The 16,742-nt window shown below is 45.4% G+C and overlaps 1 protein-coding gene across 4 annotated transcripts in view; it reads left to right on the plus strand.

Moving 5' to 3' along the window:
* MOB3B (MOB kinase activator 3B) overlaps positions 1-16,742 on the plus strand; it is a 232,637-nt gene that overhangs the window by 193,737 nt on the left and 22,158 nt on the right. For 3 of the 4 annotated variants that reach the window (XM_004275062.3, XM_049711033.1, XM_049711034.1), the window contains exon 4: positions 9,750-12,076. The exons of the other annotated variant lie outside the window; for it this stretch is intronic. In XM_004275062.3, the coding sequence (XP_004275110.1) occupies positions 9,750-9,779 (30 nt within the window). In that variant the 3' untranslated portion in view covers positions 9,780-12,076. Of the gene's footprint in view, positions 1-9,749; positions 12,077-16,742 lie in introns of those variants that run through there. 4 annotated transcript variants of the gene reach the window in all.

Here is a 16,742-nt window from a genome sequence, read left to right on the forward strand (position 1 = left end):
ATACACTTTCGTTGATTCATTACGGCTGGGATACTACTGCCCCATCTTACTCACTGCATCTTTGGTGACCTGGCACTACTTCATTTATTCATTCATCAAGTTATTAATATGTATAAAGCCTTGTTCCAAAAATCGTTTAAGGTGGCTGGTGTCAGTCTCCCCCTGGAATTCTTTCTCCGTCTAACAGACACAACGACGTTAAGAAAAAAAGTTTTTAAAAATGTTCAGGCCGGGTGCGCAACTCTCGCCCGAGGCACCTGGTCTTTGCTCCGTGGTCTGTCTGTTCTTAGGAACAGAAGCTTCCGGGCCCAGAAGCCTGGCCCACAGGATCACAGGGGAGAGCAGCACGCTCAGGGCTTCAAGGCCCTGAGGGCAGAAGGAAGTGCTCTGCACCCAGGGGGTGGGACCACGGAGACTCCTGGGCAGCTCCCAAGTGAAGACCCTCAGCGATCTCGATCTCTGGAACCAGCTCTGAGTGGTCCAGTTCACCCAAGGAGATTGCACTGGGCTCGCGTTTCTGGGGAGCATGTTGGGTGGCCCTGCTGTAGGCAAAGGCTTAATCATCCTCACTGGCTCTGCCCTGCAGTGTGGGCGGAACCGAGGGCTCCTTACAGAGTCCTGCCCTGGGAGGCCCCACCCATGGAATTACCTGCTCTTCACCGCCCCCCCCCCCCCCAGCAATTGTCAAGGCGCTTGGGAAAAGGTCAATGTCATAGGTGCAGCTTTGTGGATTCTAGAAAGCGAGAGGAGAAACACTGCAGCAGGGGAGAGCTGGCCTCCTCTGGGTGGGTGAGATGCATGGCCGCCCTGTGCCCGAGGGTGGCAGGAGCTGCCCCCCTGTTTCTACCTTCTGAAGACTAGCTGTCCCACAGGGATTGGGCAGGAGAGTGGCTGGGGATGTTTTGTACCTGCTTGTTTGCTTTTCTTTTCCCCTCCTCTCTCTTGTTCCAGGGATTTCCCTGCAGCAAACAGCCTGGTGTTTTACTGGGCTCCCCCTTGAAGTGAAATACTGCCCTTCAGAGCTAAGGGAGACGCTGTCTGAGGGAGAGCTAACTACCAGGCCACATTCTTAGCACCCAGCCCTGGGGCCCTCCAGGATCGTCTTCTCTCTTTCCTTTTCCCCTGAGGCCTGTTCCCTTTCCCTGAGTTCTCTGTCTCCCATCCGGAGACACTTACACAGGGCGTGAAAGGATGAACAGGTGTGTTCTGGGCAGGCTAAGGAAACGGGGCTCTCGTGCAAAAACAAACAGAAGCAAGGTGTGTGCAAGGCTGGAGGGGGGCAGGTCCCAGAGTCCTGCAGTCACTTAATTTGCTGAGACTTTTTCTGGTAGGAGATGGAGGGAAGTGGAAACAAGTTTTGTGCGTTTCTGGATCTTCAGCAGCAACTTTCCAGCCTGCGCTGCTGATGATACCAGCAGAGATTAGAGAGTGTAGGCCTTTGGCCTTGTCTGCACGTTGGAATCACAAGGCAGCATGGTATCATGGGAAATTCTGAGTCCTCCAAACTGGATGATTCGAAGACAACAACTGATTTTGATCCCCGTCATCAAGTACCTTGCACAGCATCACTTCCTCCCTAAAGCCACCCGTGCCGGTTCCTCGGGTCCTTCTGACACTGGTGTGGCCCTGCTTCTCACAGCGTCATGATGCTAGAAGAGTCCTCGTTGAACCCTTGTCCCTGCCTGCACTCAGGAATCACCCCACGTTGCCCCATGCGGCTCAGCTGACCATCATAGCGTCCTTGCTGATGCCAGCTCGCTTTTCTTTTGGTTCTCATCCTCCCTGCTCCTCCAGGAAAACTGCCGTTTCCAAAGGGACTTGCTTTGCTACCTGTGGGTTAGATCCCGAGATAAGGAAATAGCAAAATATCTGCTTGACCTCTGGTGTAGAAAGATGGCCAGAGGGAAATGGGTATGGTCAGGAGCTGAGGACCCCAGGGGGCGGGTGGGTTAGGGGTAGTTCTGGTGAAATCCTAGCATGGGCATCAGCAGCTCTTTGTTTGGAATGGGGTGGTGGGGAGAGCAGACCCTTGAGAAATGGAATTTTCGAGATGGTCAACATTTTCCATCCACACACTTGTTAGGGGAGGGGAAAAGAGCCAATAGCAAAAGAAACAAATGGATAATATGGATACAGCTTGGAGGTTTTAAAGTCTTTAAGAAGTGGAATCTGTAGGATGCAAGGCTGCGCAGAAAGTCATTTTGCTGACCTGGCTGCCAACCCCCCCGGGGGCCTAACCAAGTTGTCGGGAATGAAGACGTCTTCTCAGTTACAGGGTTTACTCATATCCCATCCCCCCAGCCCAGCCAGAAATGTGGTCCCTGTAATTCACGCCGCAGTTCAAACCCACTTTCCCAAATCTATCTTCATCTGAGAGGAGGCTGAGGAGAGGTGAGGGGTGGCCGTGCTCCAGCTTAGGGGGCTGCCGGGAACTGGGGGGCCCTGAGGCTGTGCTGCTGGTTGGTCACAAGGAAGCACATTAGAAAAGGAGCACCCCTCCCCCCGGCCCCCCTCTCCCTGCCCCGCACCTTGGCCCTTTTTGGTGGACTCACCATTTTCCTTTGTCTTTTTGGCAACTATCACCTTAACATAGTGCCTTTAAAATGTGTTGGTGGAGCTCCATTACTGGAGAAGGAAAGTGTGTGTGTGTGTGTGTGTGTGTGTGTGTGTGTGTGTACCTATGTTCTGTTAGATGAGAGGCTGTTGATTGAATACTTTCCTCTTTCTGCCAGATCTAACGATATGCTGTGTGTTTCAAGCTACCCTGTTTTCGTGGTGGCTGGTGGTGGGAAGGACCCGCTTACACAAAGGTCATTTTCACGAAGCGCTGGGCCCAGTGTTCTCATTCTTATCACACTGCGGCGCCTTCTATACCCACCTTCTTTTCGTCCCTTTGTGTCCTGTTCTTCCTAAATCATTGCTTTATTTCCAATATTCCTTCCTCCCCTTTCTCCTTCTTGTTTCTCAGAATTAGCAGAAAGTTGGTGAATTAAAAACAAGAAATTGGCTTTAAAATGCTGTTGCTGTAGCACTTCTGTGCCCAATATATGTTAAAACACTAGAAAAACAAAGAACCTCAGTCCTTTTCTTTATTTCTCCTCCCAGTGGAGTAATAGAAACAGGATGTATTTAGTCTGCTTACTTGTTTTTGTTTTTGAAGCAACCAAATCTGACCCTTATCCTTCCACTTGGCTAGCTGCGTGAACTTGGACACGTTACTTCAGTTCTTTGAGCCTGTTTCCTCATCTGTAAGTTAGAAGGAGCAATGCCTACTTCACAGAGTTTTGAGCAAGAAGTACACACAATAAATATAGGTGCCTCCGCCGTAGTAGGTATTCAGTTTGTATTTTCCTCTACCTCTCGTTTTACTGGGTCTTTAAGACCTAATAATTGTTCATCTTCATTGGATTTTTGTCTAATTAGCAAATATTTTTACAGCCCCTTGTATGGCAAGCCTTGTGCACCAGGGTCCAAATAGAAACAAGTTATGGTTCATCTCTTCCAGAGCAATCTCTTGCTGGAACCAGGAATTAATGAAGTGTCATAGAACAATGTGAGAGGTACTGTGGGCACAAAGGGAAAGCAGAAGAGGACTACCTGAGACTTCTTGGGGACGGGGTGGGGAGGGTAGGAGATGGTGTTCCTGAGGGGGAAAAATGGTCAAGGGTCTCGAAGGATGCTGGAGTTGGGAGAAAGGTGTTTTGAGAAGAGAGGAGCAAAGGAAAGTGTATATAGGGGCATTGCTGTGGGCTCAACGGTAGAGAAGGAGAGTTGGGGAGTGACGGCCGAGTGGTTGAGTAGTCTACACCAAGGCTAGATGCTAGAGTTGGGACTTAGTTTGAAAGCTGTGGAGAGCCATTTGGGTTTTAGGTCTACGTGGAGGAGAGCCAGTAATGCAAGAGGGATTTTCCTGAAGCACACTGAGGTGACTCTTAAGAAATCCTTGTGTACACAAGTTGCCTCTCTGAAATCAACGTGGAGTGCAGGGTCCACAGGTCGGGAGTCCCGGCGCCGCCATTTATCAGTGGTCCCACCCTCGGCAAGTCACTTCCTCCCTCACAGCCGGGTCTTCACATCTCTGGAATGAAGGTGTTGGACTAGATCACATCCAGGTGTCCTCCCAACTTGAACAGTATAGTCCGTGATCCTGTGATTTTGTCACTCCTTTTTGGAGCTCATTTTATCATTCCTAATGTTAACTTATTCATATGGTTATGCTAGCATGATGACTGACACCTAGCAGACATCACATTTCTTTCTTCCATGTGAAAATTCGATTACTGGGATGTGTGATGGTATGGTGTAGTAAGCTAAGTCAGTTGGTTTCTTTGTAGTCTTGGTCGGGTCAGAAATTATTTGCGTGACACGGAATAAATCATTTTACTTCTCTGGACAGTTTATTCCCTCCATGGCCAGTTCTCAAAATGGCTCCACTGAGAGATAAGAGGAAGATTTGACTCGTAGAATTCACACAAGTTTGTTCCATGTATATTAAAACAAACAAACAAACAAATAAAACTTTCAAATGCTAGCAAAGATCTCTATTTTAATTTTAAATGTTTTAGATCAGAAGTGGCTGAGTATCTTATGCAGAAGATATGCTGATTTCATCCACCACCACCGTTCCCCACAAAGACTAGGCAAAATCATTTTAACTTCATTTCCAAAACTATGATTTCAATGTGGAGATTTGGTCTACTTCTCTCTTTTTTTTTTTTTTTTTTGCGGTACGCGGGCCTCCCACTGTTGTGGCCTCTCCCGTTGCGGAGCAACAGGCTCTGGACGCGCAGGCTCAGCGGCCATGGCTCAGGGGCGCAGCCGCTCCGCGGCATGTGGGATCTTCCCGGACCGGGGCACGAACCCGTGTCCCCTGCATCGGCAGGCGGACTCTCAACCACTGCGCCACCAGGGAAGCCCCTACTTCTCTCTTTTTTTTAAATGACTGAAGCTTATTTTTTAGGAAAAATTACATGTATATTAAAAATATCTAAAAAGCTAGAGAATATGTAAAAGGCAAATGTCAGAAATAGAAAACGTATATTATTCCATTCACCCAGAGGTAAACTTATCATGCTGGACTCATACTTTATATTTTTTCCTAATATAATTGGATCAAACCATACATAGTGTTATGTGACTTGACCAACATATCCCTCATCGTATATTACTATATAACAAAGTTTTAAGGGTCTGTTCAGATTCAGGCAAGATGAAATGGTGAGTTCCTGTGCTGGTAGAAAGCAGTGTGATGCAGGTGTGTGCAAAGTGATGGAGGAACTCGGGAAGGGAGCTAATTAACCCTTTCTGACCTTGAAGGATATCAAAGTTTGCCAGGCATAGAAGGGCAGAAAACATTTGCCAGATGGAAGAAACAGCCGATGAGAAGCTACTAGAAACGTTACAGACCGGAGCTGTTGGAGAACGGGGAGGAGTCTAGTTTGCCTGATGGGTGTGGTGAGTGGGCCGGGCTTCAACAGGAGGTGAGCAGGGTGGGTGGATCCAGTTAAGAACAGCTTTGTTTGCCAGGCTGCAGAGTGTGGACTTTGTTCTGCTGAGAGTCGGGAATCAGGGACTTTGCAGAATCGAGTTCTGCCGCAATGGTACCGACTGAGCACAACCAAAACCTGACCTTACTCTTTCCTTAAGAATGGATTTTTAAAAATCTGGGTGCTTGAAAAGTCTTCACGTACAAGCCAAATACAGCCTTTAGGAACATTTCTCAGAAAATTCACACTACCTCTGCAGAAACCTCTTAAGCGCCTGCTGGAGTTCTTTAGTGGACTTAATACATGGTGGGTTCAGATAACTCCTGCAATGGCAAATTCATCCCTACAGAGCAAACTGCATAAGAGTTGTTTAAGCCACTCTCCCCGATAGGGGGGAACGTGTGTTGGCACTGCTGGATGCCTGCAGGAGGGCTGTGATGAAGAGGAAAGCCATGGAACCCAATATTGTCTGGTTTTTGTGTTTTATTACGGTACGCGGGCCTCTCACTGTTGCGGCTTCTCCCGTTGTGGAGCGCAGGCTCAGCGGCCATGGCTCACGGGCCCAGCCGCTCCGCGGCATGTGGGATCTTCCGGGACCGGGGCACGAACCCGTGTCCCCTGCATCAGCAGGCGGACTCCCAACCACTGCGCCACCAGGGAAGTCTTGTCTGGTTGTTTTTTTTTGTTTGTTTTGGGTTTTTTTCCTCAGAACCAGTTGGTTTTTAGCCAGCCCATTGGCGCCACCCAGTGGGAAATCGCTAGAATACAGCTGTGAAGGCTTGTGGGCTTTTGCAGGGCGGATCCAACTGAGCCGTCCTTCCTCAAGTTTCAGACCTATTTCAACCATTCATTCCCTGTAAGAATGTTAAGAGGCCTCATAGTAAACAGTTTTTCTCCTGCATTTGAGGCTGCACGGTGTGGTGAGGAAAGCACTGGTCCTGGCTTTTCACAGACTAACTCAGTGGCTTTGCTTAAGTCCCATATCCTCTCTCAATCTTTTCCCTCTTCTGCTTTCCTTAAAAAAAAAAAAAAAAAAAGCCTTCCATATTTCTTGTGTCTATAGTCTTTTAGTGGCATAATTGTTTTAGTATTTACCGATTGCACTTGTAACTCAAAGTGGCATCAGTCTGGATAAAGAAAAACTATCTCTTTGGCATTTTGAAAATTCAGGAACGATTGCAATTAATTGTTAATTAATATAAGTCAATATCACTCAGATGCATATTCATAAGAATGTCTCAGAGGCTTAAACCATGGTCATGTGGTGTAGTGGAAAGAGCTGGCCTTTGCATCCAGCTAGATCTGAATTTAAATCTCTACTTCTGCCACTTTCTGTGTGACTTTGATAAGTTATTCTCTGTCTCTGTGCCTGTTTCCTCATCAGACCAATGGGGATGGCAAAGCTTACTTCACGGGATCAGGTAAGGGTTACATGAAGTGATATCTGTAGAGCCATGAGGGACACCGAGACTAAACAACAGCAAACCTTTGTTTGATGGAAGCGACTGTTACCATTTAAGCTCGGCAGCTCACTGTCCACCATACCTGTTCACCCTGAGCACATCACTTCTGCTCTGAGGCCTGAATTCCTCTTCTGTCAAAGTTTTACAGAGGCAATGATAGTAATATAACCACCTGAAGCACCTGCAACTCATAGGGGCTTAACAAATGCTAGTTCCTTTCTTTCTGTAATCCTGACCCATTGCAAATAATGATGAGAATTAGTTATAAAGGCAAAGTTGTCTTCATCCCATGATCTCTCCTTCACTCTCTTGCTCTCACTCTTTCAAACACACACACACACACACACACACACACACACACACACACACACACACACTTTGTATTCCCACCTAATTCCCACCTAATTTTTCCCATCTCTGTCACAAAAATTAACCAAAAACACAAGAACCTTTGGAAGCTTAACAGAGGAACAGCAAATGCCTTTTCAGGTTGTTATCATCTATTTCCATCCCCCCACACCAGGTGCGTGGGTCCTTATTCAAATAGTTGTGCGCTTACCTGTCTCCCCACCCCTGCGTCCCCATCCTGCCCTGGCCCCCCTGCTCCAGCCACAGCAGCATCAGATCCCTGGCGGGCTCCACCTCGACTGTGCTTCCCTCCAGCCACAGCCCCTGTTCTCCAGTCCCCCTTCTCCCACCCTCACCTGTCAGACTCTTCCTCCTCTAGGTTGTGGAGTCCATCTCAGTGGGTACGTCATCAGAGAAGTCTTCTCAAGGCTCTGCCTTCCCAGCACACAGTGGCTGCTGCCATGTTTGTGCTTCTGGAGAGATCAGGAAAGGGAATGAATGCAGACTCTGTCCATGAATACTTTTTAACCTTCCCACTCACCTCAAGTAGGCATCACTGGCCTGCTTCACAGATGAGGACACTGGGAGCCCATTCGTTGCTGGATTGCACAAACATTTTATCCATCATCACTTGCCAGGCACTGAGGACACAGCACAGACCACAGACACAGCCCTTTTCTCCGTGGGTCTTACAGGCTCTTACAAGGGATGAATCCAGGAGGCAGGAGTGAAACAGAAAGACTATCCTGGTTGTGGAGAAGGGTGCTATGGAAGAGCAGAAGAGGAGGTGATGCCCTATCCTGGAGGTTCGGAAGGGTATCCCTAGAAAGGGGCCACTTCAGCTAAGACCCAAAGGCTCAGGGAGGTCACACAGGGTGGTAGTGAGGGCAGAGTGGGATGGGTGGATTGGGTTCTACCATGCCTCATCTCCTCCTCTAAATATTAACATTTATGTCATTGTATTTTATATCGTTTTCTCTCTGATAGACTGTAGTTCCTTGAGAACAGTGACCTCATCTCCCAGGCACCTGGTCCATAGCACAAGTACGGAGCATAAGTAAATGGTCACTTAATTTTTCAATATACGTATCTCTACATAATTGCCTTGCTTAATATTATAAGGGTGCAAAAGTACCTAGATTCTGTTCTGTACATTTGGTTATTTTTTTAACCAGCACATTGGTATCGTTTTCTAATCGAGTCTCTGAGCAGCTGGCACGCCTATTCGCAAGCTCCTGTTACTCAGATGTTTCCTATTTGATAGGGGGCGCTGGAGGGTGAGCTGGGGTCAGCGTGCAAGAGAGGTAGCAGCTGGCGTCAGCTCTGCAGCAGGTGGACCTCAGAAGCGGCTCATTCATCTAACTAAAATATATGAAACGTGTCCTCCTAAATGCCACAAAGCACAAGTCTCCTTCCCAGCCTGCGATCCAGGACATTCTTAAGGATGAAAGAGGAGCTGCTGCCCTGTGCCAGGCACTGTGCTAGTGAGGGTTTCTTCTTCCTGACACCTTGGAGCTCACAAGTAGAGCTAACCCACATGCCCGTCGCCCATGTGTGTGCACGCGCGCGCGCGCGCACACACACACACACACACACACGTGTACAAACTGGCTTCTTGCACGCAGGCCTCCAGGTGGGCACAGGTGGGGGGCGTGGCTGATGCACGGTGGGCGGGGCGGGAGTGCCTGAAGGCCTCCCAGGCAGATCAGAGTCATCTTGCTGGAGTTGGGAAAATGAATGGCAATTAGCCAAGAGAGCAGGGCGTGATAGGAGCAGGCCACGGGCAAGGGTCTCGCCTGTGCAGAGCCCCAGAGAAGGAGAACAGATGGCACATTTGGGATCTATAAATGCCCACAAGAGCATTTATAGAAAGGCCAGCTGGTTGTGGTTGACTGTCAGACACATTGGGATAGTCTTCATTTCTATTAAGAAATGTCCTTCCTCCCACTTTTCTCGACTTGTACCTATCCTTCATTTTTTCATCTTTGACTGAAACTTACGTAAAGAGAAATTGTGCTCTACTGTAAGAAAAACAGCCGTCTAAATCCAATGATCATATCAACCAGTAAGTGATACTTCACTCCTGATGGGGAGACTGCTGGGAGTGGTGGAGACTAGGGCAAACTGGAGAGTGTATTCTGCATCTGAAGAGGACAGCAATTCTCAACTCAGCTGCCCAGTGGCTCCAGATCTTGCAATTTTTCCAAAACACAGAGCAACCTGGAATTTTGGCAAGTTAGCTGAGGTTTTTAAACATTGCTTTGATTTAAAAAAAAAAAAAAAAGCCTGCAGCCAGTGGAACACATCTGTGTGCAGAGCCTTATTCCTGGGCCATGCTTGCAACCTCTGGTTTAAAGGCTCCAGAGGTTGCCAGGGTATTTTCAGAATCCTTCAACAAGTCATTGCTCTGCTTATAGTTACTCCTAACCATCCTTCTCCCCCTGCTTTCCAGAAAGAGATGACGAGCAGGATGTGTCACTAACGCCCCATCTTACCCTACGGAAGAAAGAGGAAAAGCTGTTTCCTCCTGGAGTCCCGGGCCGGCAGGAGGGAGACCTCCCTGGCTGAAAAGGCGCACCTACTTCCGGGAGCAGGCATGCTGGAGACCCGCGGTGACTCCTGAGAGATGTTCCCCGCTCACCTCGTGTGCTCTTAACCGTCTGAGCGCTGCTAGCCGTGACCTGTGGACCTGGCCAGGAGAGAAGGACGGCCCCTCACCCATCCTGGAGGAAGGAAGCCTCTGCACTTACATGCGTGTCGCAGTTCTGCCTGTGACCTGCCACCTAAGCTTTACTGGAATTCAGGTTTTGAGACTGAGATACTTACCTGTACTTTTCCACTTACCTGTCTCGTCAGCCGGCTGCCTTTTCTGTAACGTGTTTTCTGAGTACCCAGTGAATTTTGGAGCTCTGGACGCACAGCCAGTTTTTCTCTAACAAGCCTTCCTGTGCGGTCCCTGCAGGCTCTGGCCCTGATGCCGTGGTCTTGGCTGGGAGGTCCGTCCCACAGCATCAGTGCAGTTTCCCCCATAAGCAGTTTGACCAGGGACCACTCCACGGGATGGCTTGTCTTGCCCCAGATAGGGTCTGCACACTTTCATTGCAGGGAGGAGACTGGTCTCTAGCCTAAGGCTAACTAGTTACCAGTTCACCCTCAACAGACTGTGCTTTTTATAACCACACCATTCCTTGTCTCTTCCGTTCAAGATATTTTTTTTTCCCTGATTTCCCCGAAGAGAGAAATAAAAGGAAGTTATAAATGACCAAGAATGATCAGCAGACGCCCTGAGCCAAATTAGTGCAGTGTTTGTTCATTATTAAAGGGTGTGGTGGCTATCTTCAAACAATACTGAAATTTCAGTGGAAAAAAAAAACCCAACAAAAGTACAATGGGTCATTTGGTGCCTGTAGCTCAAATGCCCCGCCCACTGATTCTTAATCGCCCCAGACGGCCCTCTGAGCTTCTAGATCCAGCCGATGTTTTCTTCCTCTTCCTCTGCACTCTCCCTTCCTCTGCCTTATGATATTATGGCACAAAGTTAATTTCTGCCCGGAGGATGCTGGGGCCACAGTTGCCAAGGTAACGGTGGAGCTGGAGCCAACTTCCTTCTCCCATCCTTCCCAGTGTTTCTATCCCAGTAGACAGAATCATTCTGTGCTACATCCTGCCTTTTGAAAGCTAAGTGACTTTTAGCTGAAGCAATGTTGCCTTCTCTGATTCATTCGCAAAACCATGGTGGTCCTGAGAGCCTATGACTAGGGGGTGATGATACTTCCAGTGAGCATTTGAATTCGACAAAATAGCAGTTGGTGGAGGGATGTAGATAAGAATGTATTAGGGCATTTCAATGTAATACTGATTAAAGAATAACTCAACAGCTCTGATTTTGTTTCATTGCATGTAATGTGTTAAAACCATCTGGAGCTGCTGCGAGAGCCTAGAAAGGCATGAAGTCTTTCTTGGTCCAGACAGAAAGGGTGAACTGTCTGGGCACCGTGGCATTCTGTGTTGACCTAACCCGGCAAACCGACCCTTGCTTTGTATCTCGTCAAAGTTGTCTCATGGAATCCAAGTGCTGCTACCTCTCTCCATATTGTTGCGCTCTGATCAACAACAAACGTACCTTTTTTGCTTTTTGGTTTTTTGCTTCCTAAGTAACTTCGAGAGGACAAGATAGGCGAAGATTTTTCTCAGCATCATTTTTGGCTGAAAGGATATCTGACTGTCCTAAGCATCCGGAGATCAGACAAATGAGCCCGTCTTCCCGACCTATGCACGATGCAGTTAGTGCCACGTGGGAGTGTTGAGCAGTGAGACAGAGAAGTGACAGCATGGAGCCCAGGCCCTGGGAGGAACTCTGAAGCGCTGCACAATGGAAAACACAGGAGTTTTGCATTAAAAAGTTGACTAAGTTGGGCTTCCCTAGTGGCGCAGTGGTTGAGAGTCCGCCTGCCGATGCAGGGGACGCGGGCTCGTGCCCCGGCCCGGGAAGATCCCACATGCCGCGGAGCGGCTGGGCCCGTGAGCCATGGCCGCTGAGCCTGCGTGTCCGGAGCCTGTGCTCCGCAATGGGAGAGGCCACAACAGAGAGAGGCCCGCGTACCGCAAAAAAAAAAAAAAAAAGTGGACTAAGTTCCGGTATTTCAATAATGCCTGATCACGTAGGATGCTGGACTCTGAAGACTTCTGTTATGAAGTCTTTTGAAGGTTATTTTCTGTTAACTGTTTGTGCATATGCAATTTCCACTCAATTAAAAAGAAATCCAGAGTTTTTTAAAACTTCTTGGAACAATTTCCCCCTGGTTGTATTGCTCGCTGCGCTAATCGGCACTGCTAGGGTAAGTGCTGGCAAACCACTCTTACGTTTTAATTACAGACTGTTCCTATTCCCGTAGAACTTTGTTTGGCAAATTCTGAAGAAAATCATTACAGACGATCTTTTATCTCTTTGGCCTGACTACATCCTAAGTACCTCTCCTGGCAAATGGAGATCTGAGCTCCTGGCATCTCTTCAGGCATCTCCTACTCTCTGGGTCTGAGATTGACATCTTGCTTCTTCCTCCTAACCTGGCTCGCTCTCCCTCATTTCCCACTATTTTTTTTTTTAGTTGAGTAATACATGTATCGATGATTTTCTTTTTTTTTTTTTTTTGAGGAATGTCAAAGTGGAAATTTCAAAAAGGAAAGATTACAATGACATCCATATACCCGTAGTTGTCATTCTCTTTCGTTAATGGATTAGAGTCCTTCTTTTATGTATGTGTGAGGTGTGTGTGTACGTGTGTGTGTGTGTGTGCGTGCGCGTATGTGGGTCTTTCATGACACTGACATTAGTAAAGAGTTCTGGCTGGTTTGTTTGTAGAATGTTCCCCAATCTGGCATTTTTTTCTGATTGTTTCCTCATTATTAGATTCAGGTTAAACATTTTTTAGCAAGAATACTATGTAAGTGATGTGTTTCTTTCCTTTTGCATCGTATCAGGAAGCATATAATGTCTAGTTGTCTCTTTTTATGATAAATATTAAGCTTGATCAGTGAGTTGAGGTGTTGTCTGCCTGATCTATTCATTATAAGGTCCCATAATTCATTATAAAGATCTGAAGTTCCGTGTGCATACATTTTATAGAGTGTGAGACTGTACGTATGTGCTTTCCTTTCCTAACATTCACAAAGAGGTCCAGGATCTCCAAAAGATTACAGCCATTGCAGTTAGATGATATAGCAGTGACAGAGAATTCATCTTTTCCCATTTAACAGAAGAGGACACAAAAAGTTTCCCTCTGCAGGTAATGCATGAGTATGCTGACTAATGAGAATTTGTGCGGTCCCTGAAGCCAGAGTTAAGACATATATAACTTTTTTTTCTCCCATCCTCAGTGACCTCCCATTCAGACCGATGGTTTATTTTAGAGAGCGTGCATTTTCATTGATGGTGATTGCCCAAGGGTGCAACAATTGATTTGGGTGGGGAGGAAATCTTATATATTACACTGGGTCATGGCCTGACCGTAGTACATATACAGATGTGAAGTATATATGTAGTATTAAATTTCCGTAGGGATAGGGAGATGATTAGGAATAAAATGTCTAAAAAGGCTCTTTAGAGGATGATAATTTTAAAAAATTGAGAAAGACCCATCTGGAGTCAGTTTCTACTTCTGAGGTTTCTCATTTTCTCTTCCTGGGGTGTTTGCTCATTTCTGAGTGCCAGGATGAATGGAAGCAACTTCGAGAGATTTCTTAAGCTATTCCTTCTACCCTCCCAAACCGCATCAATAATATTCCAGGTGAAAAACCAATTCTCCTCTCAACGATCTTCAGGCACAGAAATTCTGCAGCATCCTCTGGTATAACCCACAGACCAGATTCCATCTGAAATCCTTCCATTCAACTTGAGTTAAACTATTATCTATGCATTTCAGCTCACCTTTTCTAGTATCCCACATTAAGATCCAAAGACTGTATAAGTAAAAACATACTAAATGAGAGCTTTATTTGCATGGCCACTAAATATTTGAAGACTGTTACCAGTTGTCTTTCAGCCTTCCTCCATTTATCATCTCCCAATGGTGGAATTCTCTTGGAAGTCTCGTTGCCCCACTGCTAACATTGCTGTACTTGAGCCTGAAACCTTCCCAAAGCTCTCCATGTCACTGTGCATTATGGATGTAACTAGCAGTGAACATTAAGAAATTACTTCATGCTGTCTCCAAACTATGTTGTGTCTTTGCTAACTCTTGACTTGATTTTATACACTTATAAATGTTCTTTTCTATTGTATTTGCCCGCACTAAATCCTTATCTATATTCTGTTCCGCCATTTTGCTTTTCTTCTTTAGCTTCCTTCCTTCCTACCTTTAGCGTTCCCTGTAAGATCAGACTGAGTTATTTTGTTTTAATCTCCTCTTTAATTGGCAAAGCATTAGGGGACGTGGATAGAATTTCTCTTATCTTTTTGTGGTGATTATGTCTTCTGGTCATTAATGGAAGCACATCACTTCCTATGGTCTCTAACCTTACACCGCTTCCACACCCTATGGGTATCACACTGTGAGAACAAGAAATATCATAGGAAAAGTACAGCCACCAAGGAATGTGTACAAAGGCAAAATCACTAAAAGGAATCTGATGTGTCACTTGGTTAATACTGTTGTCCTTTGTGCTTTGATCATTTTCGTTCTTAGTGAAATAGGTGATTCTCTCCTAGAATTAGCGAAACAAAGCGTGTTTTGGAACTAATGGGGTTTTTTTCCCTGCTTTTAAAAATATATCAACAAAAAAACTTATAACACGTTGTTCCCTCTGGGCAGTTATTAATTCTGGGTAAGCAGTTTTCAATGAATAAATAAGGATTTTTGTAACTTTTAGAGGGAAGAGTCCATTTCTAATCTGACAGTTAAGCTGTTTTACTAGCTTTTAATGTTCTAATTTCAAAGTTTTTCAGTATCTTTTCTAATTGCATCAGAAAAAAGATTTAGCATATTTTTAGTTCCATTTGTGATTAAATTAAGGGTTTGGTTCTAAGAACAGACTAACAATGAAAAACAATTAAAATGCAAGATAAAACTAAAGGATATTTATGAAATCAGTTTTATGTGAGCTTAGGAATTCAAATGTTACAAATAAAAGACACATAACCATCTTCTATTTTGTCTTTTTTATGTGTTTGTTTTATTTCTTTAACAAGCATGTTCTTCATCCTGCAATGATCCTGGAACAAATAAATGAAAAGAAAGGTTAACTCTACACAAAACTAATTCAAAATTTATTTTAGAACACATGCCCATATTCGTATTTTAGCAGAAGTTCCTTTATTCTATTACAAATTTTCCCGGGAGGGTGTCATGCCTATTGTGTAGCTTCTCAACAGATTAATGTTGTACATCTTTTTTCTTGCAGTAGGATTCAGTATTAAGTTTGGTAACAGCCTGACATATAAAGGTAATAAGTCTAGATGACAGAAAAAACTCATCAACCAGAGTAAACAGACCTGAGGTTTAATCTCAGGTTTGCCACGACCTTATTTGTATGACCTTGGGTAGTATATTGAATTGTTATGAACTGCAACTGGGGTCCTAGATTTGTTCCTACGTAGCTTATAATTATTTTTGGACACTGATGTAAGATTAAAATATTAACATATTTGGAAAAGCAGAAACACGTAAATTCTATATACTTATATATTATTGATATTAGTACATTTACAGTCACTGTGTAATCATTGTAAGTGACTCCAAAAGTAGCCCCTGTTCCTAATAGCAACAATAGAATACTATGTCTGACGAAAGCTGTTTGTGACGAGGTGATTTCTAGACACAGGGCAGTGAGGAACGAGATTTCTGGAACTCAATCACACACGTAAGGGTTTCTCTGTTTCTCAGTTCCACTGTCTGAAATGTATCCCAAGAAGTGACAGAGAGGCGGGCTATGGACGGAATTTGTCCTGCAGGCGTGTTTTGTTGGACCTACGAAGATTGTAGTTGTTGTTGTTGTTTAACTAGTACCGACGTTTAAAAATCGGAAAATTTGGGCTTCCCTGGTGGCGCAGTGGTTGAGAGTCCGCCTGCCGATGCAGGCGATACGGGTTCGTGCCCCGGTCTGGGAAGATCCCACATGCCGCGGAGTGGCTGGGCCCGTGAGCCATGGCTGCTGAGCCTGCGTGTACGGAGCCTGTGCTCCGCAAAGGGAGAGGCCCTTTGTATAGAACATAGAGGCACAAAAGTATCAACAGTGAGAGGCCCGCGTACCACAAAAAAAAAAAAAAAAAAAAAAAAAAAAAAATCGGAAAATTTGACACATGAAAATTTCTGGCTTCTCTCACAAAATCAGAAAATCTGGCCACACAAGGCTTTTGTTTTCAGGAATCGGCTGCGAAGTGGCGGACCCATTTTGATGGAGTTTCTCTCTAATGTACCACTGTCCTCTTACACTGGGATGCTTCACTCATGTACATTTCTTGCCACTCCCCTAAGGCATGTCAGGTCACAGCCCCTGCTTTACCATGTCTAGAGAGGCCCCTGAGGAAACCACTATTTTAATTTTCAAATGTGTCCCCATACACATTGAATACCTGGTGTATTATCATATTCTCCCTAGTAACCTACATTGTATTAATGATAATAAATGGAAAACTGTCTTAGAAGACAATAAATTCAAACCAGATGCCTTCAGTCCTTCCACCCAACAACAGCAAAATTGATACTCCCATAAGAAGTTTGCTTCCCGTGGACGCTAAGCTGATCATTAAATCTATGCAATCTTTCAATATCCTAAATTCTTAAATTTCAACTTTGCTTCCAAGCAGACTTCATTGCTACAGTGACCAAAATGATAAAGAACTGTCATTGGGAAGCAATCGTAGTGTCATTTATAATAACTACATATTTTATCTGATTTTTCTATTTCGTTGTGAAGTAGATTTTAACAGAACACGTTATTTTAACGG

The sequence above is a fragment of the Orcinus orca genome, chromosome 6, assembly GCF_937001465.1.
Source record: "Orcinus orca chromosome 6, mOrcOrc1.1, whole genome shotgun sequence".
Lineage (NCBI taxonomy): Eukaryota > Metazoa > Chordata > Mammalia > Artiodactyla > Delphinidae > Orcinus > Orcinus orca.